The 22,629-nt window shown below is 45.3% G+C and overlaps 1 protein-coding gene and 1 non-coding gene across 12 annotated transcripts in view; both read right to left on the reverse strand.

The window, feature by feature from the left end:
• Positions 1–1,825: 1,825 nt before the first annotated feature.
• On the reverse strand, positions 1,826–1,897 carry TRNAD-GUC. The gene has a single exon. It is a non-coding gene; the product is annotated as a tRNA-Asp (tRNA).
• A 2,918-nt stretch (positions 1,898–4,815) lies between these two features.
• The window catches only part of KDM6B (lysine demethylase 6B), a 123,839-nt gene continuing 106,025 nt past the window's right edge, over positions 4,816–22,629 (reverse strand). For all 11 annotated transcript variants that reach the window (XM_044278901.1, XM_044278913.1, XM_044278907.1 and 8 more), the window contains 16 exons: positions 22,374–22,448; positions 22,135–22,287; positions 21,398–21,754; positions 18,788–21,306; positions 17,818–17,944; positions 15,571–15,676; positions 15,252–15,457; positions 14,566–14,639; positions 14,216–14,287; positions 13,957–14,105; positions 11,551–11,665; positions 11,271–11,458; positions 11,040–11,181; positions 10,396–10,522; positions 10,147–10,317; positions 4,816–8,612 (listed from right to left, as the gene is read on the reverse strand). In XM_044278901.1, the coding sequence (XP_044134836.1) occupies positions 8,589–8,612; positions 10,147–10,317; positions 10,396–10,522; positions 11,040–11,181; positions 11,271–11,458; positions 11,551–11,665; positions 13,957–14,105; positions 14,216–14,287; positions 14,566–14,639; positions 15,252–15,457; positions 15,571–15,676; positions 17,818–17,944; positions 18,788–21,306; positions 21,398–21,754; positions 22,135–22,287; positions 22,374–22,448 (4,605 nt within the window). In that variant the 3' untranslated portion in view covers positions 4,816–8,588. The remainder of the gene's footprint in view (positions 8,613–10,146; positions 10,318–10,395; positions 10,523–11,039; positions 11,182–11,270; positions 11,459–11,550; positions 11,666–13,956; positions 14,106–14,215; positions 14,288–14,565; positions 14,640–15,251; positions 15,458–15,570; positions 15,677–17,817; positions 17,945–18,787; positions 21,307–21,397; positions 21,755–22,134; positions 22,288–22,373; positions 22,449–22,629) is intronic.

Genomic DNA, 22,629 nt, shown 5'->3' on the forward strand with positions numbered 1-22,629 from the left:
GGCCTCCGCTGCAATTGACTCAGGTAGGCCGCGAATGCGGATATTGCGCCGGCGGCTACGATTCTCCTGGTCTTCCAGCTTCAGGAAGGCATCGTTCAGCAAAGCCCTGTGGGACGCCAGCACCTCCGACGCTTTACCTTCGTAGGTCATGATGGCCTCTTGCGTGGCTTCTAGTGCAACCACTCTCTGCCCCAGGTGCTTCATGTCGTCCTTAATGTCGGACAGGTCTTGTTTCAGGGGCGAGAGGGCAGACTCGAGAACCCGGCGCAGGGTCCGCTCTGAGAGAGGCGGGTCTCTGGGCCTCCTGTCCGAAATATCGGAGCCGCTGCCAGCATCTGAGAGTTCTCCCGCATCGGAGTCATGTGCAGCAGACGCCGCCATATTGGGGCCTTTCTGCACGGCAATCCTCGGCGTTTTCCGAAGAAACTTCTCCATCTCAGGTTGTTTGGAGTGCAGTGGGGTAGACTCTGAGCTTCCTCTGTTCTTTTCTCTGCCAGGTTTCCCCATAATCAGGCAAATTATAAGCTTATATAGGGCAAAGGAGCCGGAATGCTGGAGGAGCTCAAGCTCGTGCAGCCATTCAGCAGCGTGGCTAGGCTCCGCCCCCCCTATAGCAGTTATATTCTTGTACATAGGAGCAGTATTATAGTAGTTATATTCTTGTACATAGGAGGCAGTATTATAGTAGTTATATTCTTGTACATAGGAGCAGTATTATAGTAGTTATATTCTTGTACATAGGAGGCAGTATTATAGTAGTTATATTCTTGTACATAGGAGCAGTATTATAGTAGTTATATTCTTGTACATAGGAGGCAGTATTATAGTAGTTATATTCTTGTACATAGGAGCAGTATTATAGTAGTTATATTCTTGTATATAGGAGGCAGTATTATAGTAGTTATATTCTTGTACATAGGAGGCAGTATTATAGTAGTTATATTCTTGTACATAGGAGGCAGTATTATAGTAGTTATATTCTTGTACATAGGAGGCAGTATTATAGTAGTTATATTCTTGTACATAGGAGGCAGTATTATAGTAGTTATATTCTTGTACATAGGAGGCAGTATTATAGTAGTTATATTCTTGTACATAGGAGGCAGTATTATAGTAGTTATATTCTTGCACATAGGAGGCAGTATTATAGTAGTTATATTCTTGTACATAGGAGCAGTATTATAGTAGTTATATTCTTGTACATAGGAGGCAGTATTATAGTAGTTATATTCTTGTACATAGGAGGCAGTATTATAGTAGTTATATTCTTGTACATAGGAGGCAGTATTATAGTAGTTATATTCTTGTACATAGGAGGCAGTATTATAGTAGTTATATTCTTGTACATAGGAGCAGTATTATAGTAGTTATATTCTTGTACATAGGAGGCAGTATTATAGTAGTTATATTCTTGTACATAGGAGCAGTATTATAGTAGTTATATTCTTGTACATAGGAGCGGTATTATAGTAGTTATATTCTTGTACATAGGAGGTAGTATTATAGTAGTTATATTCTTGTACATAGGAGCAGTATTATAGTAGTTATATTCTTGTACATAGGAGGCAGTATTATAGTAGTTATATTCTTGTACATAGGAGGCAGTATTATAGTAGTTATATTCTTGTACATAGGAGGTAGTATTATAGTAGTTATATTCTTGTACATAGGAGGCATAGCTTCTTCCCTAGGAACCTCCCAACCAATAGATCTTTATTACCAAGTAAAACGACCAAACACTATTTCTCCTTTCTACAGTTTTCTTGAGTCCTCTATTATTTTATTTCTTTTTTCTGAACATTGTTTTATTTACAAAAGTTGAAGCCTCCCCGTCGGGGAATCGAACCCCGGTCTCCCGCGTGACAGGCGGGGATACTTACCACTATACTAACGAGGAACTGCTATAGTAGCGGATCACATGGTAATCTTCTTAAAGGGAAATTGCTGATGTTCCCACATAGAAGTCTGCGACCTTGCTGCTGTCCCTCTACCTCAGGCGCACAGAATAGTCACACTGGGGCAGTGCTATTGTAGTGATATTCTTTAAGATGTGAGGTACAATTGATATACCCATTAAGGGGGGGAAAAAAACTAAGGAGATATGTGCGGTTTCCTTTTAAGGAGACGACCATGTGGGCATACACAAAAGCAGCTCCTTATTAGTATAGTGGTAAGTATCCCCACCTGTCACGTGGGAGACCGGAGTTTGATTCCCTGATGGGGAGGCTTCAGTTTTTCTTAGAAACATTTTACTGTACATTTAAATAGAAGTATGAAGAGACTAAGAATTCAAACATATAACTACACTCATTGACAAAAAAAAACACATACCACGCTCAGAGAGAAATGTCAGCTTGCTGCAAATTTTGGTATGTAGTTATGTCTCAGGCAGATATGTAAATGGTTACAGATGAGGTCTGATTATATAGTGGGTCTTGCCACAAGAGGGCGCAAAAGTGCTTTCCTTGCTGCCCTATAAAAAGGCTCTCAGAGGCTACTTTTGGGTAGTGACCTTCTCGCTAAGTGTGGGTTCACACTAGCGTTAGGGATTTCATTATGGCTATCTGTAATAACATTGTTATAACGGAAAATAACGGAATGCCCAGACAGAATGCAAAACGGAAGCCTTTAAAAGGCATTCCGTTTGCTTTTTGTCCTAATAGAAGTCTATGGGAAAGCATAACGGATCCATCTGGGTCCCGTTATGCAAGACGGAAAACAAAGTCCTGTCGACAGACGGATCCATTTTGATTCCTATAGACTTCTATTAGGACGGAGAGCAAACAGAATGCTTTTTAAAGGCTTCCGTTTTGCATTCCGTCATAATGCAAGTCTATGGGCAGAAGAACGGATCCGTCCTTCCAACTTATGGATTCTGTTATTTTCTGTTATAACGGAATCCCTAACGCTAGTGTGAACCCACCCTAAGCGATAGTTCTCTGTTAGACATGCCTCCACAATGCACTCAAAGGCATTTTGCCCAGTTGACAGACTATGCGAGGGGGTGCATCACCGGACCGAGAGAAGCAGATTGGTGACATCTAGGCTGATCAGATCTAGCTGTAGGAGGTGTCCGAAGCAGTAGTTACATAAGGGCAGGCACACATTGTGGAGGCAGATCAGTGCCTCCCCACAATCCTGTCTCTGAGCTCTACAGGCAGTTCTTTCCTCCTCATGGCTTGGTTTTTGCTCCGATGTACAGTCGGCTGTGAGAGATTATATAGACAGGGCTGTGTCTTTCCATATCATGTCTAGTCAACTGAATTTACCACAGAAGACTCCAATCAAGGAGATGATCGAGAGAAATAGGAGGCCAAAGAGCTAAATATCAAGTGTCATAGTAAAGGGCGTGAAATTTTAGTTTTTCCTTTTTAATCAATTTACCAACATTTCTAAAATTCCGTTTTCACTTTCTCATTTTTAAGGGTGTTGATAAGATGCATCTGAAAAACGCGTCAACTAACGTGTGGGGTTCTCTACTGGTTTTGGCTCACAATTAGGGTTGAGAGAATCGGGTTCGGATTGCTGTATCCAAAACAGATTCTTTTAAAAACTTTAAGAATATGGCCTCCGTCCTACTGTAAAATGTATGTCCTCCGCTGAGGTCTTTCAGCAAATATTGCGAGACTTACTTTGTCTCAACTCCATCACGCGTCACTTCGTTTATTCGCATAAATTAGTGCCTCAAAATACTAAGCCGAACTCGGCTTCGTGCCTCATTAACGAAACGGAGTTTGATACAGTAATTAATGCGGATGAACTAAGTGACGCGTGACGAGCCAAAGTACGTAATTCGAGATATTTGCCGAAACTTCAGATAGCAATCTAAACCGGATTCGCTCAACCCTACTCCCAATAACTGATGGAAATAACGGAAGTGTGAACAAGGCCTTACAATCATCGTTTGTTCCAACCCTACCGATCGTTGCCTTGTGTAAATCGATTTCATTCCTATATTGCCAACTGGAACCAATGCAGTTAATCTGCCCGTGTAATAAAAAACGTCCTTATTGTTCTCATTGTCTTTGGATACAGCACAGATCTGCTCCACCCTATTCCATTGCAACTTTAATGAACAAGGAGAGTTTTTTTGTTTTTTTAATCAAAATCTTTATTTTATTTTTTTTCAGATTTATTAATATCACAAATTCACAAAAAAGGCAAAAAAAAAATTAAAATCGCTGGCTCAGTTAAAAATAATAAGTCTTGAGTTTGAGTGATGTTCTGGAGTAGAGGGAAAGGGGTTACAGACAGGAAGGGAACATTTTTTTCGGGTTTTACTGGAGGTTCTCATGGTTGTGCTGCTCTCTGGTGGGGTGTAAGTGCATTGCCGGCTGAACGGACATTAAAGCGATGTGAGGAGGAGGTTAACGGCGTTTCCAATCAGAATCGGCTGATCGGATTCCAATCTAGTGATGCTGTGCTTTATAGGTGGTGTCACGCAATGTGGTGGGATGTGTCACATAAAAAAGGGGGGAGGGGCGCAATGCACCAACTGCCCCACCGGGCACCCAAACTGAGAGGCCCCCTCCCCTCGGTAACACACACACAAATAGTAAATTAACTTTTAAGAACAAAAAACACACAGGATAAGTATTTAGCACCAGGTGAAACACAAAGGAGAGAGGGTGTGCAATGCTCTGCAGACTTGGGGTAAAATGTGGTGGGGGTTAATTAGCACCAAAGACCTGCAAAGCACTGACACGTTAACCCCCCTCCTGCAATTCATCGACCCTCTCCACTGCCACAGTGCTGTGGTTTGTTATATTTAACCCCTCTCCGAATCTAACAGGTGTCGTTTTTGAAGAACACATTTTTATTTTTTTACCCGGACGCGACCTCTGTGATCGCCCCAATCCCACCGCTGAAATGCAGAACCTCACTGTTTCAGACCCTCTCCCGCCAGCACCTCCCCCCATCAGATAGGGGGTTCAAAATATAAAAAAAAGAAAATCCAGAGCCAAACCCTTAGTAATCAGTTATCCCGCCACAGAGTAAAATAAAATGTACAGTAATCCATAGCACCATTTGTAGAACAGATAATAAAAAGCACCAAAGAAATCGGCAGAAGCTTATCCAACATAAAGGAGGTGAGGAATGAGCTGCGAGGGTTAATAAATAAAGCGGAAGGAGAGAGGGAAAAAAACCATGGTCGCTGACCAAACCTCCCCCTCGACAGGCATCACACCTTTAGAAAGACTGTTGTAGGAGAGGTGCAGTGACGCTTTCACGTGGTCTAGTTTACAGTAGGGCAAGAGATGTAATGATGGACTTATATGGTCCAAATACATGACTCACCCACCCCATCAGTGGTGTCGTCTGCACTATTAAAAGGTGTTGGTAGGACAGGTTTCAGAGGTGGAGATATGTACCCCATGGATGAGTGGTCCAAATACATGACTCGCACCCCATATGTAGCTTATGTTCCACACACAGGACATGCCTATCAGGGGTGTTCAACCCTCTTTCGGTAGGTGGTGGTGCAGTAGAGGACTTATATGATCACACACATAAATTTCCTATCAAAGTTGTCCTCTACACCATTTAGAAAGGTGGTGGTAGGACAGGTGGTGTTACAGTGGATGTTCGTTGCATGCACCACTTGTGCCTCAAGTGTGTCCTCTACAACCTTAAGTGTGTTTGTAACAATATGGGTTTCTCACAATGGATATTTGCTCATTGTCCAAATGGGAGTTGAACGTACTGGGTTTCCCATACTGAAATCTCCCTTGGTGGCCATATCTTGAAAGTGACCTCATATCAGGTTACATATCTGTGATTCGGTTGGAGACTAATGTCTGAAGAGCCACTTTTGGCAGTCAATACATTGTTATAAGAAGGATCCAATGTCTTCTGTGTTCAACTGAATGGAAATTGTCTGTTTCGACAGGGATGTGAGACATACTTCAGTTCTATTCTGACCAACTATAGGGGGGGGGTAACTATGGTGGTAATCTTCCATGGGAAGACCATCTCCATCATGGAATAATGTTCTGCATGTCCAATAATCAACTTGTTGGATAAGCAAGATATTATGTTTATACACAGAATTCAGCCAAGTAACAGTTATCTTTACCGTTTAAGTTATCTAGATGTTTGACTATATAGTTGGGATCAAAGTATGACACAAGAAGTCTTCCGCACTTCAACACAGCTCTCACTCTCTCAAAAAGTTTCCATTCATGGTACTTCTATATAGGTGACCCAATATCAACCATGATAAGAGATAATAATAGTCCTATCAGTAAACAACCCCGGCCTCCAGACTGAGGAGTCAAATCTGGTCGAAATGACCATTTATAGAACAGGTTTTTTTTGCCTCATTGGGTAAAAGCTGGACCATAAATGAAGGATAAGTATAGACTGAAAACAGTCAGTCATTCACATTAAACTCCTAGAAAAGTTTTTCTGCAGGTACTGAGGGAACTTAAGAATCGGCAGATGATTCAAGAAACCTCTGCTTAGCATTGTCATGAAACGCAGAACAAACAATACATTGGGCTTCTTTAAATCTGCACTTATACACCGGATACACCAACCAAGATCCTACTTGACATGGAACCCCCCTCCCAAGATTTGTAGGCCTTATTCCCTTTGAATATCTGTGGTCAAAAAAAAGGGATAATTTAGCCCGGTTCGTATTTATGGACAGCTGTTCGACAGTTTTGTTGGTTAGAATTATTTGGACTACTCACAGAAAATCAGATCTTTTTATTATGAAAGAAAATTGCAAAAAAGAGTCATTCGCTGACTTATTAGAAATGGCCTCACGCTTGGTGGCTACACAGTCACCTGTAGGGTTTTCTTCTAACCTACCAATCCTTATTTTTTTTAACTAGACAGATAAAACACTGGACCCTTCAATAAATTTATTCATAGCACCTACTAGCGCCAAAAGCAACAGAAACAGACACCAGTGTGGCACCGAATATCGACAGAAGCCTCAAGTCCTGTGAGGGAACACAAGTTTTTTTGAGCGGGCCTCACAAAACGCTATTTGGTTAAAATGGCCACCTTGTGCTGTCGGTGGTCCATAACCACATTGATTTTAGGTTGTGAAGGTGCATGAAGGAACACTCCCGCCAAAATCTCTGACGTATAGGACACGCATTCAGGGTGGGGACTGGTGTAGGGGTGGAGCCTGTGGTTAGGCAGGACCTAATGTGGGGGGTGTGGACCTTAAAGACTCGGAAAGAGGACTGGCCTGTGGTTTTGTGAAACGAGAGGTATAAAGATTTACATGGAAGGAAAAAAAGAATACAACCAAAGCACCAAATACAACCAATAACAAAAAATATAATAAAATATTCAAGAAAGACAGGAATTTAACAAAATAAAACAGATGCTACAAGCAAAAAAAGGGAAGTAACGAGCAGACGGGAAACATTCCATAGGTAAGTTAAACCAAATCTCTCTCTATATATATTTATTTATAAATTTCTATATTACAGAGAACAGGAAACGGGTGAAAAATCCAAGGAAATGGTTAAAAGGGGAGGAGCCCGCGCTGAATAGATATTTCATCTCTATATATATTTATAAAAACCCGTATCTCTTTCTCGTCAAATACAACCCGGAGAGAGGTTAATTCATTTGAAGTGGTAAGGGTGCCATCTTTTATTTATTTTTTCTTAACCCATTTAAGGAGGGCTCCTCTTAGACCTCAGCACAGTTGGTGTTCCACCACCCGGATTCTTTTCTCATCCATCCCAGTGGGGCTTTAATAAGTCAACTGTACCATGTCTCCACCCAGCAGTGTTACGCTTTGTTCCCATCGAACCCACCTCCAATACTCTCCCCTTTCCCCCCCCACCCCCCACCATGGACTCGTAAGTGATGCTCCCCGTCCTTACAGAAGGTGCCTCCTTCTTTGGACACCCGGTCTGAGCATTTACCACAGCTTTTAATGACGACTTTACGTTCAAGAATCACGATCACTTGCATGAGGCTTACCCTCCCTCCCCCACCCCCACCCCCCAAAGATACTTTCCAACATACCCATTCAATAATACAGCATTAGCCTGGTCAGCGCCCCTCTGTCACACAGAGGGCACCCACGCACACTATTTTCAATAGCAGAGAACCACTCTGAACTTAATTTAAAAAATAAAATACACTCAGTGCCCCACCTGCAAAGAAAAAAAATCCCCCAAATTAATACCAATCCCCCCTGCCCTCAGAGTCACAAATTCAAGATTTCAGAATAAATATTCCTGATAAAATTACAAAAAACAAACAGAACGAGGAAATAAAAATTAAAATTATCAACAAAGACATGTAGAATCCTGCATCCTGATTGGCTGTTCCCACGAAAGGAGAACGGGATCTGTGTAAACAAGGCCTGTGATTGGCTGGAGAGAGTGAAATATGAGCTGCCGATGCATAACTGGCTCGTCTCCCTCCTACCCTCCCTCTCTCGTTTCGTGGCTCTCTCTCTCTCTCTTTTTCTCTCAGTTGCAATTGGCTGGTTAAGTAGCACCGCCCCTCTTTTCCCTGGTCCTGGGAAGAGGGAAGAGTTTTGATTGGCTGGCTCGGCAGAGGAGGGGGGAGGAGACTGTTGCAGGAGCAGAAGAAGGAGGAGCAAAGGCTCACCGTGTGCTTGGAGGTGGGGCCTAAAGAAAAGAAAAATAAAATATATATAAAAATTCAAAAAATTAATTACTACCTAAATGCACAGATTCCCCTGATTAAAGGCAGTCTACAAGTGTTCCCGTACACTCTGGCACCACCACAGGGGAAGTGAAGTATTACGCAGTTCACAATTAAACAAATGTGCTGTCCTTGTAATTCAGGACGTGCTGCAGCGGGGGACGTGCTTAGGGAGCCATATTTGAATATGGCTTTTCTAAACCAGAAAAACCCTTTGAGGCGTTGTAGTCTCTTAAGTCTGCACAGGAGCTGAATGCACAAAATGCGTTTTTAAGATAAATATTTTTGTTGTTTTGTGGCTTTTATTTAACTGTTTTTTATTTTACCAAGTGTGACCCAGTTTGGTGCTTAAAGCCAAAAATGTTTTTTCCCCATCCCCAACCATAGCTTTTATTTACGAAGGCTTGTTTCTTGCAGGATGAATTGTTTTATATACTTTTTTTAATGTACCATATAACATTTTTGGGGAGTGATAGCATAAAAAGGAAAAAAAAAAACTGTGCCTCTGCCATTGTTTTTTTGGGTTTTATTTTTATGGTGCTCGATGATGGCATAATTGTACTGACCCTCAGAATAAAGCCAATACCAAATGTATATATTTTGAATGTTTTTCTTCTGCACAATAAAAACTAAAAAAAAAAAAAAAAAGTTTTTTGTTTTTTTACTTGTGGGATGAGTTGTAGTTTTCATTAGTGCCATTTTGGAGTACATGTGACTTTTTCAGCATTTTTTTGGGGTGGTGGAATTGACAAAATACACCAATTTTCACATTGTTAAATTTTTATACTATGTTAAGGCATGCAAGATAAAAAATGTGATCATTTCATTGTATGCATGGCATGCTGTACATCATTACAGACATGGCAGTACCAATTTAAAATGTTTCCCTTTTTTTCTTATTTTTCTTTTATGTAAATAAAGTGTTTTTAAGCAGAAAAGTTTTGAGTTTTTTCTTGATTTTTTTCATAAGTTTTCTATGCCCCAGTAGATGACTTGAGCATGCATCGCTCATCCTATACACTGCAATACTTCTGTACCGTAATGACAGGATGGCTATAAGGTCCTGCCAAAGGCAGGGCTTGGCAGGCATCACTACAGGACATGCCTAGGGGCCATTGCTAGGCATCTTAGCTGCCGTAGCAACCCCTCAATCACATGCCAAAGGTGCAATGGGTGACAGATGAAACCTTTGCCCTCTCTTTAACCACATTCAGGTTTTACCGCCAGGAGCACAGTTAACTATGATCCCTGCAAAGAGAGCGGGATGGCAGCTGTACATTACAGTTGGCACCGGCAAGTGATGAAGTGGGCACCATACTATGGTGTGGAAGCAATGTAGTAGTATGGCGCATGGTAGGAAGGGGTCAACAACCTTTATTATGCATGTAACAGTCATTGCTACAGCCTTTATTAGGGACCCAGGCTGTCGCTGTACAGTTGGACCTGTGAGCCATGCTGTTTGCTTTGCAGAAGGAGTCCCTGGCCGCAGCTCCTCACCAGGTGAAAGGCGTCGTACATCTGCATAAGTTCCTCCACTCTGTACTGCTCCAGGATGACCACGTTGCTTGAGGAGATACTAGATGATCGAGCACAAGACTCGCAATGCACCAGGTAAGAGTTCTTACCCCCGCTCTCACTGGTGACAAACAAGATGTTAAAAACCTCCACCTGATAGAGAGAGAAACATAAGAGTGAGGACCTGGAGGTCACCTTGGTGCGTCCCATACCTTATAAACAGGCACTTACGTCACACTCATTGCAGTAGTAGGCTGGTTCATCTTTAACTCTAGCTTGATAGGCGATCTTCTTCCCGCTGCGGATGAGTCTGTCTCGCTGGATCTGACATCGCTTTACGGATTGTAAGAGACAGTATCTACAATAGGAAGAGACTGGAGTAAGAAACAGAGCAGAGGAGATCGGAGGGAAAGCAGGCAAGCCTTCTATAAGGAAAGTGCAAAGTCAGGAGCAAAGTAACACTGGAGAAAAAGCTAAAGTAAAGAAAGAACGCAAGGAAGAGAAAATTGTGTCAGAGGAGAAATAAGTGGGGAAGGGCAAGGAGCAGAGTAAAACAGCAGCCTAAGCGGTCGACTAGAAGAGCAGAGGAATGGGTACAGTGGTAGAGAGGCAGAGAAGATGAGTAGAAGAAGCCAAGAGACAAAGGCGACACAAGATGAACCTATATGGAACTGCAGAGGAAAAGGAGCTGGAAGAAAAGAAAGGGGTGGGAAAACACAAAAGACAAGGAGGAACCAGAGACTTCAGAGGGTAAATTGAGGAACACAACGAACAAGGAGATGAAGACCAGCATGGAAAGAAGATCCTACAAAAGATGAGATTAGTAATGAGGAGAGGGAACAGGGAAAAGACAGAGTGGTGGAGGTGACCCTCACTTTATCATGCGGTACAGGTCCTGATCTGTGATTTTCACCGTTCTGGCCACATTCCAGGACACGTGGATCATGGGCACAATGGATTTCACGTTCTTGACCTCATTCCACTCGAAACGTTCCAGAGCCAGCTGATACTGGTAAGCTGTAAGGAGAATCACGAGAAGATGTCACCACGGATTATTTATATGAACCCTCATAATCCACAATACATTGCAAAAAAAGCTTGCTTACGTGTCAGAGGCCCGACGTTCCAGGCAATGTTGTTACACCATCCTGTGGCCTGCACCCAGTGAACGGTCCCGGCGTTAATCCAGACCAAATCGCCAGGCCGCTGCACAAAGCGATACACTGGGATATCAGCTCGGTAAAGATCCTCCAGAACTGGCCACCAGGAGCCCGTCAGGTAATCCAGGTTATGCCTGCAAAAGGAGTCCACATTTAGAAGGAATAAAATTATGTTTCGTATCGGGGTGCCCTCTAGTGGCAACGTCCAGGAGTTCAGGAGTCTCACCTGTCACAGAAGGCACTGATCTTCTCCCAGTAGTTTTCATGTACTGCGAACCACTCACAGTCTCCGGGCCCAATATTTATATTCACCGAGCAGAAGTTATTATTTTCCTGATGTCCTGGATAAGAGGAGACAAAAAGAATGAGAAGCTGGAGGCAAAGCCACAACATACACAAACCTGAAACCAGATCTACAAAAGGCACAACTAAACTTCTCTTACTGTTCATAGACAGAGCGATAGAGAGACAGACTGAGCAGAGAGAGACAGAATGAGTTCAAAAGACAGACAGATTGAGCAAGTGCAAAAAGAGAGATCTGAGAGAGAGTGAGTGCAGAAGAAAGTCTGAGCAAGTGCAAAAAGAGACTGGGGGAATGCAAAAGAGATGGAGCAAGAGTAAAAGCAAGAACAAGTCAGAGTGGGAGCAAAAAAAAAATAAAAAAATGAGCAAGAACAACAGAGCAAGAATAAAAAGTGAGAGAGACTGAGCAAAAGCAAAAGAAAGAGCAAAAAAGGAGATGGACGGCGCAAGCGCAAAAGAGACAGAAGGAGCGTAAAAGAGAGACACACACACAGACTGAATGAGGGAGAGACCCAAAACAAAACGTGTGATAGCAAATGATAAACCCGAGGCAAGAGAGACAGAGCAACTGCAAAAAAGATACAGTGAACACAAAAGAGAGGCTGATCAAGATCAAAAGAGACAGAGCTAGAGCAGAGGAGAGTGCAGAAAAAGGAGCGAGAGCACAAGGAAGAGATTGAGAGACAAAGAGAGAGCAGGAAAGAGCAGAGAAAGCAAGAGACGTACAATGTATTCGGAAACTCTTCTGACCCTGCCACTCTTTTCACATTTTAAGTCGTCCCTGGTGCGAACATCAAAAAATAAAATAAAAAAGCACATTTCCCCCGTGAATCTGCATTCAGAACCACATAATGAGAACGTGAAAACAGGATCTTAGAATTTTTCAATTTTATTGAAAAAAGAAAAACTAAAAACGTTCCATAGACATAAGTATTCAGCCTCTTTGCTATGACACTTGGCATTTAGCTCTGGGGCCTCCCATTTCTCTGGTTTATCTTTGAGATGTTCCTACCCCTGGATTGGAGTCTTCTGTGGTGAATGCAGTTGACTGGACATGATTTGGAAAGACACAGCCCTGTCTATATAAGGTCTCACAGCCGACTGTACATTGGAGCAAAAACCAAGCCATGAGGAGGAAAGAACTGCCTGTAGAGCTCAGAGACAGGATTGTGTGGAGGCACAGATCTGGAGAAGGGGACAAAACATTTCTGTTGCACTGAAATTTCCTAAGAGCACAGTGGCCTCCATAATTCTTAAAAATGGAAGACATTTGGATCAATCAAGATTCTTCCTAGACCTGGCCACCACACCAAACCTGGTAAGAGAGGTGACGAAGAACCAAATTGTCACTCTGGCTGAGATCCAAAGATCTTGTGTACAGATGGGAGAAACTTCCAGAAGGTCAACCATTACTGCAGTCTCCACCAATCTGGGCTTTAGTGGCCAGAAAGAAGCCTCTCCTCAGTAAAAGACACATGAAAGTTTTTAAAAAGCACCTAAAGGACTTTCAGACTGCGAGAAACAAGATTCTACGGTCTGACGAAACCAAGATGGAACTTTTTGGCCTTAATTCTAAGCGTCATGTCTGGAGGAAGCCAGGCACTGCTCATCACCTGCCCAATGCCATTCCCACAGTAAAGCATGGTGGGGGCAGGGAGACTGGTCGGGGTGGAGGGAAAGCTGAGTGGAGCAAACTACAGAGATATTCTTAATGAAAACCTGATCCAGAGCTCTGGACCTCAGACTGGGCTGAAGGTTCTCCTTCCAACAAGACAATGACCCTAAGCACACAGCCAAGACAACACAGGAGAGGCTCAGGGACAACTCTGGATGTCCTCGAGTGACCCAGCCTCAGCCCTGAACCCAATGGAACTTCTCTGGAGAGACCTGAAAATGGCTGTCCACTTACAGTCCCCAACCAACCTGACAGAGCTTGAGAGGATCTGCAGAGAAGAATGGCAGAATATCTCCAAATCCAGGTGTGCAAACCTGGTGGCATCATCTCCAAGAAGACTGGAGTAAAGGGTTTAAATGGCAATGCAAGATTTTAGTTTTTCCTTTTCAATTAATGAGCAAAGATTTCCAACAATCAGTTCTCATTTTCTCAAACATGGACTTTTTTTTAAATTTTAGCACGAGGCCCATCATACCAAAATGTGAAAAAAAGAGAAAGGGTCTGAAGACTTTCCTAATACACTGTAAAAATAAAAGCACAGACAGATATGTGGACAGTAAAAAATAATAATAAAAAAAATAATAAAAAAATGGAGCTACAGAGAGGAGGAGATGCATCCTCAGACATAACGTGTGGTACGTATGGTGCTTGTACCTGGTGTACGACTTCCCGGGACCTTCATGTAGAGCTGCACAGTGTTCATCCCAAGGATTGTATGACCCACGTGGCTTAACATGTTGGCATTAGATGTCACACGCATGAAGGATGGAAGCTTTAGCAGCTCCTGCAACTGAGGCTTCCACCTGCATCACAAGACAGAGAGATGTTAGGGGTGGAGGAACATAGCCCAGAGCGTCTATGGAGTCGGAGACCATACAGAGCGGAGGATTAAGCGTCCACCTTCTCGTCTCACCTTTTAGGATCAGAGAGGTCGATGTTGGTTCCAAATTTAATAATATGAGGAGTCTTGTGCTCAGTGTTTGTGCTGAAGGGAAAGAGAGAACATTATCAATGACGGAAGTTTAAAGTGGAATACTTTATGCCATGTATTTGTGCCGCGCTCCCCCGTGAGATTGGAGCATTGTCTATGGCAACGGTAAGTAGAAAACTCCTTAAAAAACACGTCTGCTGCACATAAGACCAACCAGCAGGTGGCAGCAGAGAGTTGTGGGGTTGAGCCCTGCAGCTGGAAAGGGATGATTAAGCTCCTCCCTCTACACAGATTCATGCAGGAAAAACTAGCTACACTGTAAAGACACTTACCTGGGGGGTGGGTTTTCTGTGGTGCTGTCGGGTTCGTTGGGCTCGTTGGGCTCGTCGTCACTGTCTTTGTCTTCCTGTAAAGCGGTAACAGACGAGATCAGGATATGCCACCAATGTCTGGTGTGGAGCCCACCTCTGGGACCCGCTCCTATCTCCAGAATGGGGCCCCTGAAGTAAAGAAGCGCACACTGTGCAAGTGCGGCCACCCTCTATTTGCTTCTATGGGAGTTCTGAAAATAGTTCAGCACGCTTGGTGGCCCCATTATGAAGACAGGAGGGGGTCCTAGAGGACGGACCTGCACCTATCTGACATTGGTGGCATATCCTAGAGATATACCATAAATGTCAACCCCTCCAGATCACTATTTATTTTCCTACGGTCCCCCGTTGCACTGACATACACTGTCAGGACTGCTGTGCTGTTCTAATATGATGGAGAGGACTCGTGCGCATGCACAGCAGTCCTGACAGTGTATTTTAATGCAGCTCTGAGCGCTGACAGCAAGGTAATGGGGGGGGGGGGGGGGGGCAGTAGGAAAATATAAAATGGTGATCTGGACTCCAAATCTGCTGGACTACTCATGTATCACTGCAGATAATGGTCCGAAATCGGAGCGACAGATTCCTTTTAGGAGTTACTGCTGCTATAGTAACGAGTAACGACTGCCTCAGCTGCAATACATTACCTGCAAAGACTCTTGGAAGGAGGAGGCCTGGTACTGGGCATATTTGGCGATGGTTGTATGGGAGCGGCTACTCTCACAGTGCCAGACTTGGCGAGTCCCAGAAGGGTCCCAGTTTTCGTCGGACGGCTGCTGCACCTGAGTACGGACCTCTACTGTGTGTTCTGAGTTTGCCTCCACCAGGGTCTTCGTAGAGAAGAGGCCGAGATCTGATGAGGAGAAAATAGTGTGAGATCATCCTGCAGCAGCTCTCCACCAGCCGCCTCCCTGCTTTATATGCCCCAGGTTTAAAGGGACTACAGCCAAAGTGTAGGAAACTTACTCAGTCTCAGGGATCCAGCCAGCCCGCGAATCACTGTGATCGGGTTCTTAGGGTCAGTGCAGAACTGGAGCAGAACCGGGGAGAAGGCGTCTCTCTTACTCTCCAGCTGTGAAAGCAAAAGAAGAAGCTCAGAGCAGCAGGTGGACCTAAGGCACGATTCTGTAGGGGCAGACTCATAGCTCCTTCTATATGTATCACCCTGCAGGAGGAGGAGCAGACTCATAGCTCCTTCTATATGTATCACCCTGCAGGAGGAGGAGCAGACTCATAGCTCCTATATGTATCACCCTGCAGGAGGAGGAGCAGACTCATAGCTCCTTCTATATGTATCACCCTGCAGGAGGAGGAGCAGACTCATAGCTCCTTCTATATGTATCACCCTGCAGGAGGAGGGGCAGACTCATAGCTCCTTCTATATGTATCACCCTGCAGGAGGAGGGGCAGACTCATAGCTCCTTCTATATGTATCACCCTGCAGGAGGAGGAGCAGACTCATAGCTCCTTCTATATGTATCACCCTGCAGGAGGAGGGGCAGACTCATAGCTCCTTCTATATGTATCACCCTGCAGGAGGAGGGGCAGACTCATAGCTCCTTCTATATGTATCACCCTGCAGGAGGAGGAGCAGACTCATAGCTCCTTCTATATGTATCACCCTGCAGGAGGAGGGGCAGACTCATAGCTCCTTCTATATGTATCACCCTGCAGGAGGAGGGGCAGACTCATAGCTCCTTCTATATGTATCACCCTGCAGGAGGAGGGGCAGACTCATAGCTCCTTCTATATGTGTCACCCTGCAGGAGGAGGGGCAGACTCATAGCTCCTTCTATATGTATCACCCTGCAGGAGGAGGGGCAGACTCATAGCTCTTTCTATATGTGTCACCCTGCAGGAGGAGGGGCAGACTCATAGCTCCTTCTATATGTATCACCCTGCAGGAGGAGGGGCAGACTCATAGCCCCTTCTATATGTATCACCCTGCAGGAGGAGGAGCAGACTCATAGCTCCTTCTATATGTATCACCCTGCAGGAGGAGGGGCAGACTCATAGCTCCTTCTATATGTATCACCCTGCAGGAGGAGGGGCAGACTCATAGCTCCTTCTATATGTATCACCCTGCAGGAGGAGGAGCAGACTCATAGCTCCTTCTATATGTATCACCCTGCAGGAGGAGGGGCAGACTCATAGCTCCTTCTATATGTATCACCCTGCAGGAGGAGGAGCAGACTCATAGCTCCTTCTATATGTATCACCCTGCAGGAGGAGGAGCAGACTCATAGCTCCTTCTATATGTATCACCCTGCAGGAGGAGGGGCAGACTCATAGCTCCTATATGTATCACCCTGCAGGAGGAGGGGCAGACTCATAGCTCCTTCTATATGTATCACCCTGCAGGAGGAGGGGCAGACTCATAGCTCCTTCTATATGTATCACCCTGCAGGAGGAGGGGCAGACTCATAGCTCCTTCTATATGTATCACCCTGCAGGAGGAGGGGCAGACTCATAGCTCCTTCTATATGTATCACCCTGCAGGAGGAGGGGCAGACTCATAGCTCCTTCTATATGTATCACCCTGCAGGAGGAGGGGCAGACTCATAGCTCCTATATGTATCACCCTGCAGGAGGAGGAGCAGACTCATAGCTCCTTCTATATGTATCACCCTGCAGGAGGAGGGGCAGACTCATAGCTCCTATATGTATCACCCTGCAGGAGGAGGGGCAGACTCATAGCTCCTTCTATATGTATCACCCGGCAGGAGGAGGGGCAGACTCATAGCTCCTTCTATATGTATCACCCTGCAGGAGGAGGAGCAGACTCATAGCTCCTTCTATATGTATCACCCTGCAGGAGGAGGGGCAGACTCATAGCTCCTTCTATATGTATCACCCTGCAGGAGGAGGGGCAGACTCATAGCTCCTTCTATATGTATCACCCTGCAGGAGGAGGGGCAGACTCATAGCTCCTTCTATATGTATCACCCTGCAGGAGGAGGAGCAGACTCATAGCTCCTTCTATATGTATCACCCTGCAGGAGGAGGGGCAGAATCATAGCTCCTTCTATATGTATCACCCTGCAGGAGGAGGGGCAGACTCATAGCTCCTTCTATATGTGTCACCCTGCAGGAGGAGGGGCAGACTCATAGCTCCTTCTATATGTGTCACCCTGCAGGAGGAGGGGCAGACTCATAGCTCCTTCTATATGTGTCACCCTGCAGGAGGAGGAGCAGACTGATTCAATAACTTACATAAATGCTGGGTGTTGGAGGGTTCAGCTTCTCTCGGGGAAGGTTCCTCTCCGTTCCCACGGGAGGCTTCACAGACATAGAAGGAAGGACGTAAGACTCTTTATATTTCCCCTTCAGCACCATATTCCTGTTCGATAATAAACAAGAAACGATTGATGAGGAAGAGACAAGACAAATGTGGATAAAGACATCAGAAAAACTGTATATTGATATAAATCTACTCATCGTCATCCTACATCTTATGCTCCACCTTTGCGGCTACAATGTAGAACAGCTTAGGACATCTCTGAGAAGTAGTCCTTACACCCTGTATGCTCTGAATGGCTGGGACTGCTGATCAGGGCATTTCTTCATCTGCAGCTAAACCAGTCAAGCAAGTACATATATCCCCCACCCGTTCTGTGCGTCGTACCTGTTGCTGCGATGGATCCTGTAGTCTTCTAGGCTGGAGAACAGTATGTTCTCTCTGCTGCTCTGTCTCTCCTCTTAACAGCAAACCCCTGGTTATGGAGTTCCCTCCCCCCAAATTCATGGGGAAGGGGCCGTCTGAATTCGCCAAAACAGATAATAGCTGCCTGCCTGGCAACCATTGCAGACATCAAGATCCAATGGAGTGGCTGCTGAACACCACTTAAAGGGTAGCTCTACTTATAAGCATCATGTTTTCTATCTTCTGACTCATAGATATCACAATTAGAATTTGGTTGACTGCCACTTGAAATGCTGAAGTGCCCCCTAAAAGCCTAGCTAAGTCCCTATAATGCAATGGCTGGGGTGAAGCCTGGAGCACGAGGCAGAAGTCAATGGATGTAGCCATGTCAAGCTTCACCCCTGCTGGCAGTCAGCGATTCTGACTGGTGAGGGGTCCAGGGCTAGGACCCCACCAATCACGCACTCATGGCCTATCCTTTATTCTTTTAGGGGGAACAGGACATTTCCATAAAGACACCCTTCTCTACAAAGCACTCACTTGGTAGCCTTGATGATTTCAGCAGCTGTATGGTTAATGGTCAGTTCACTGGCCATCAACCTCTTCTCCTCCACTTCTGATGCAATGAAAGTCTCACGGTCGCCACTCTCCACCTTGATCAATCTTATTTTCAGCTCCTTTGGTGGTCCCTCGGTGAAGGGTCTCATCTTCAGCAGATCAGAACTTGGTGTACCATGGGAAGTAGGAGTTGGAGCAGAGGCAGGAGCAGAGTGTGAGGAGGACTGGTTGTGATGGCCATCCTCCGCACATCTTCTCCCGCCTTCTGCCTTTCTTCGATCTCCTCCAGATCCTTGTTTTGAAGATTTAGGAGCATCTCTACACTGGCTCTGAAGGTCCAAGTTTCCCAAGATTTGCCTTTCTTTGTCCTTCTGTGAGCGCCTTTCTTTCGATCGCCTGCTTCTGTCCCTCTTAGGCTTTCGATGCCTCCTGTCTTTCTTTCTTCTCTCGTCCTTGCTTCGGGTTGGGGCAGGAAGAGACAGGGTTATCCTCTCCTGAGGCCTCTCGGCTTCCACAGCTTTTACGCCCTCTCCTTGTGATTCTGCTACAGTCGTGGGTGAATCGCTCAGTAAAAGTCGGCCATCACTTTCCACCATTGGCATTTCAGAAGAGGTACTTTCATAGGTGTTCTGGGTCTCTATACATTGTTTGGGCAATTCCCGTTCAGTCTTTTCAATCTCCTTGACGGGTGTCTGCACTTTCGAGATACATTCTCCGGCTGATGCAGTTGGAGTAACATCAGTTTTCTCAGCAGGAGACTTTATCTTAAAAATCTTTCTTAGTTCTCCGTCAAGTGCCTTGCTGGGTCTTGGTGCTGGTTTTATTGTTTCTTGCTTACGTTCCTCTTTTACTTCAGTCATCTCGACATTCCATTGAGGTTCTGGATTCTTCTCGGCCATGTTTTTAGATTCCTCCTTTACACCAGAGGTTTCAAGCTTTCTCCCAGTCACATAGTCTGCCTTCATGGCATCAAAGACAATTTCAGGTTTAACTTTAGTAGTGGAGTCCTGGTTGTCAGCACCCCAAATGTGGTCAAGTTTTATTTCAATTGCTATATCGGGTCTTTGTGCTCCTTTCTCCTTCTCATCCTTCTCCCTGGATCGACTGCTCCCAGACCCCATTGTGCCTTCCACCAAAGTTTCACAAGCACGTGCTATATCCTCCAAAATGTCTGTCTCAGTGCGGACACCAGGCCTTGTTGCTGCCACCCCTTCACGTCCTGTTACATGTGAGGTAGACGCGGCTCCAATCTTAGAGTCCCAGGCCCGATGTGAGGTAGATTGGGCAGTGTATGGATCAACATTACGCTTGCTCACTATAGTAGCACCAGTAAAATAGGACGAACCCCCTCCAGTTTTGAGGCTGTGTCCTCCACGGTAGGAATACTTCTGCCCCTCTAGAACACTTGCCAGGGATTTGAGGACGCTATTGCCCCCATGTTGAGCAGGTTTAACGTCACTAACAGCTTCTTGCCCCAGTATTGCTTTTTTAGGTCCATAGTAAGTAAGTATCTCCCCAGATTTGGGTTCTGGTGGCTTGGTACCAGAAACAGGGTGAGCTGGACCACTGAGGTGGGGTGTTGCTCTGGTCTCTGCTGGTGGGCAGGCGGGAGAGGCAGAGGAATTAAAGTCCTCATCACTAGAGCTGCCACGCCTTTCCTCCTTTTCTATTGACTCATCCAGCATCTTCATAATGTCCTCCAGCCCCTCTGGTAAAATCTTTGAGAACTCTGTGGCTTCCTCAAAGGGTTCGGCCAGCTGTCCAGCAGGAAAGTCAAAGAGCTGATTGCATCCGGAGGGTTGTTCTTTCACTTGTTCCTGTTCTTTGCTCTCTGGCACGGCTGGATTTGGACTTAAAGACTTCTGAGTCAAGACTGAAGTGGGTGTTGTAGGTGGAGCAGCTAAACCCAGCACCTGAAGGTTTCCTGAGGTATCTTTGTGGTAGGTTGTATTAGAGGAACAGAACGAGGCATTGTCCTCTTGAGCTGGTGACCTCTTTCCACCTGAATAGCTACCCTCGGACATCGAAAGTCCATGGCTTAAGTGTTTGCCTTTGATGTCCAGCTCTGGAGACTGAGGGCTTTTCTTAATCTCTTGTTCTATTACCTCCTCATTCTTTGGGGCAAATAACCCAGATTTATCCATTTTTTGCAGGCTCTTGAGAACATGATCCAGGTTGGCATCCTGGAAGGCCTCAGACCTCGGCCTGACTTTGCTGGTGGTGATGACCTGAGTTTGATGATCAAAGACGCTGCCCCCTGCTGCGGTATCACAAGGTGAATAGTACCCCTCTTCTTTGACGGTACCAGGACTATCCCCATAAAGAATCTCTTCCAGTTCATCTTCACTCTTCGACTCCTCCTTGACTGGGGCTGGCACCCAGTTTTGCTGGAGCAAAGGGGTGGAAGATGGCTGCGGTTGGAGTGGCGGGCATATAGTTTTCGGTGGGTCTGGCTCTTCTGATGGTGGGCAGACACTGGACGTGGTATCCACTGGGGATGGCTGGAAAAAAAAAAAAAAGAACGATTAAACAAAAAATTTCTTTTCAAGCTTTATAACGTATGCAAGACTACTGACTTAGAGAAACACTTACAGAGGGCAATTCAGTCCTAGAGGTCTTCTGTGTTGGGATGCGGGATCTTCTCTGGTCATAAGGCACGTGGAGAGGAGGTGGTGCTGGAATGACCTCCGCAGGTGACCTCTGACACCGAGCCTCACTAAGGTCACTTGGAGGACGGGGCGGCTGGTGTAGTGGTGGTGGTGGACGTGGGGGACAGTATGAAGAATAAGTGGGAACATGGGGTGGAATGCGGGGATCCTGCCTCTCACGACGCTCCCCCCAGGGCTCGTGGTTAAGTGGGTTCCAGACATTCGGTTTTGTGGGTGCTTGGTGGTAAACATTGCCGGGACCCCCTGGCGGAGAGTGCAGACTGAGGTTACCCCTTCTTTGCTGGAATGTGAGAGAAGAGAATGACCGTCAATCTCACCGAGAACAATTTTTCCATGTGTTCTACTGCTGGCTCTCTCTCAGCACTGTCCTAACAGACATCTTGTTGTACCCCCTAACATATTAGCTGAGCTTCAACATGGCAATACCTCCTGCTGTACTACTGCAACACGGCAGATGACTGGGGGAAAACCATGGTGAATTGTAAGGTAAGGTAAGACCAGGAGCGGATCCTAAGTATACGGGGGGGATGCATTGGAAAGATTTAGGATTTTTTTCTCTTTCGTGGATCCACTCTTGGTTTTGCCATCAACATACTGAAGCTACTTATCACATCTGCAATGTTGGAATGAGGCCTAAAGACCCATATAACCCGCTCTCACCTGGTCAGGGCTTCCACTCCGTCGTCGTTTCATGGGCTGCTCATCTCCTCCAAGCTGATTATGAGGGGGTGACTGGAGTGCCGGTGGATCAGCACTGGGAACGGGGCGCTTCAATGGCGGGGGTCCTCTTTTGACTCCAAAATGCCTCTTTTGCTGACAATAACAAATAGAGAAATGGTACCAAAAACCTAATAAACCCCCAACTTATTTAAAATCATTTGTGACTCTGGGCTGCTCACCTCATGGTGCATCAGGTCCCACACTTGCTGCAAGCGAGGCAGGGATTTGGGCCGATGGTGGTTCCATAGGTGAGTCTAACAAACGTAAAAATAAATAAAAGGGATGTAAATACAAGAAAGAAGAACAGGAAGAGAAGAGGGGTCGGGAGGGGAGTGCAAATATACTGGAATGTTCCCCAAACTGGCTGTTCCTTCCTTTCCCTCACCTGGAATTGAACTGAAAAATGTATATTTTGTTTTCATTACCGCAAAGTGT

Source organism: Bufo gargarizans, chromosome 2, assembly GCF_014858855.1.
Source record: "Bufo gargarizans isolate SCDJY-AF-19 chromosome 2, ASM1485885v1, whole genome shotgun sequence".
Classification (NCBI taxonomy): Eukaryota; Metazoa; Chordata; class Amphibia; order Anura; family Bufonidae; genus Bufo; species Bufo gargarizans.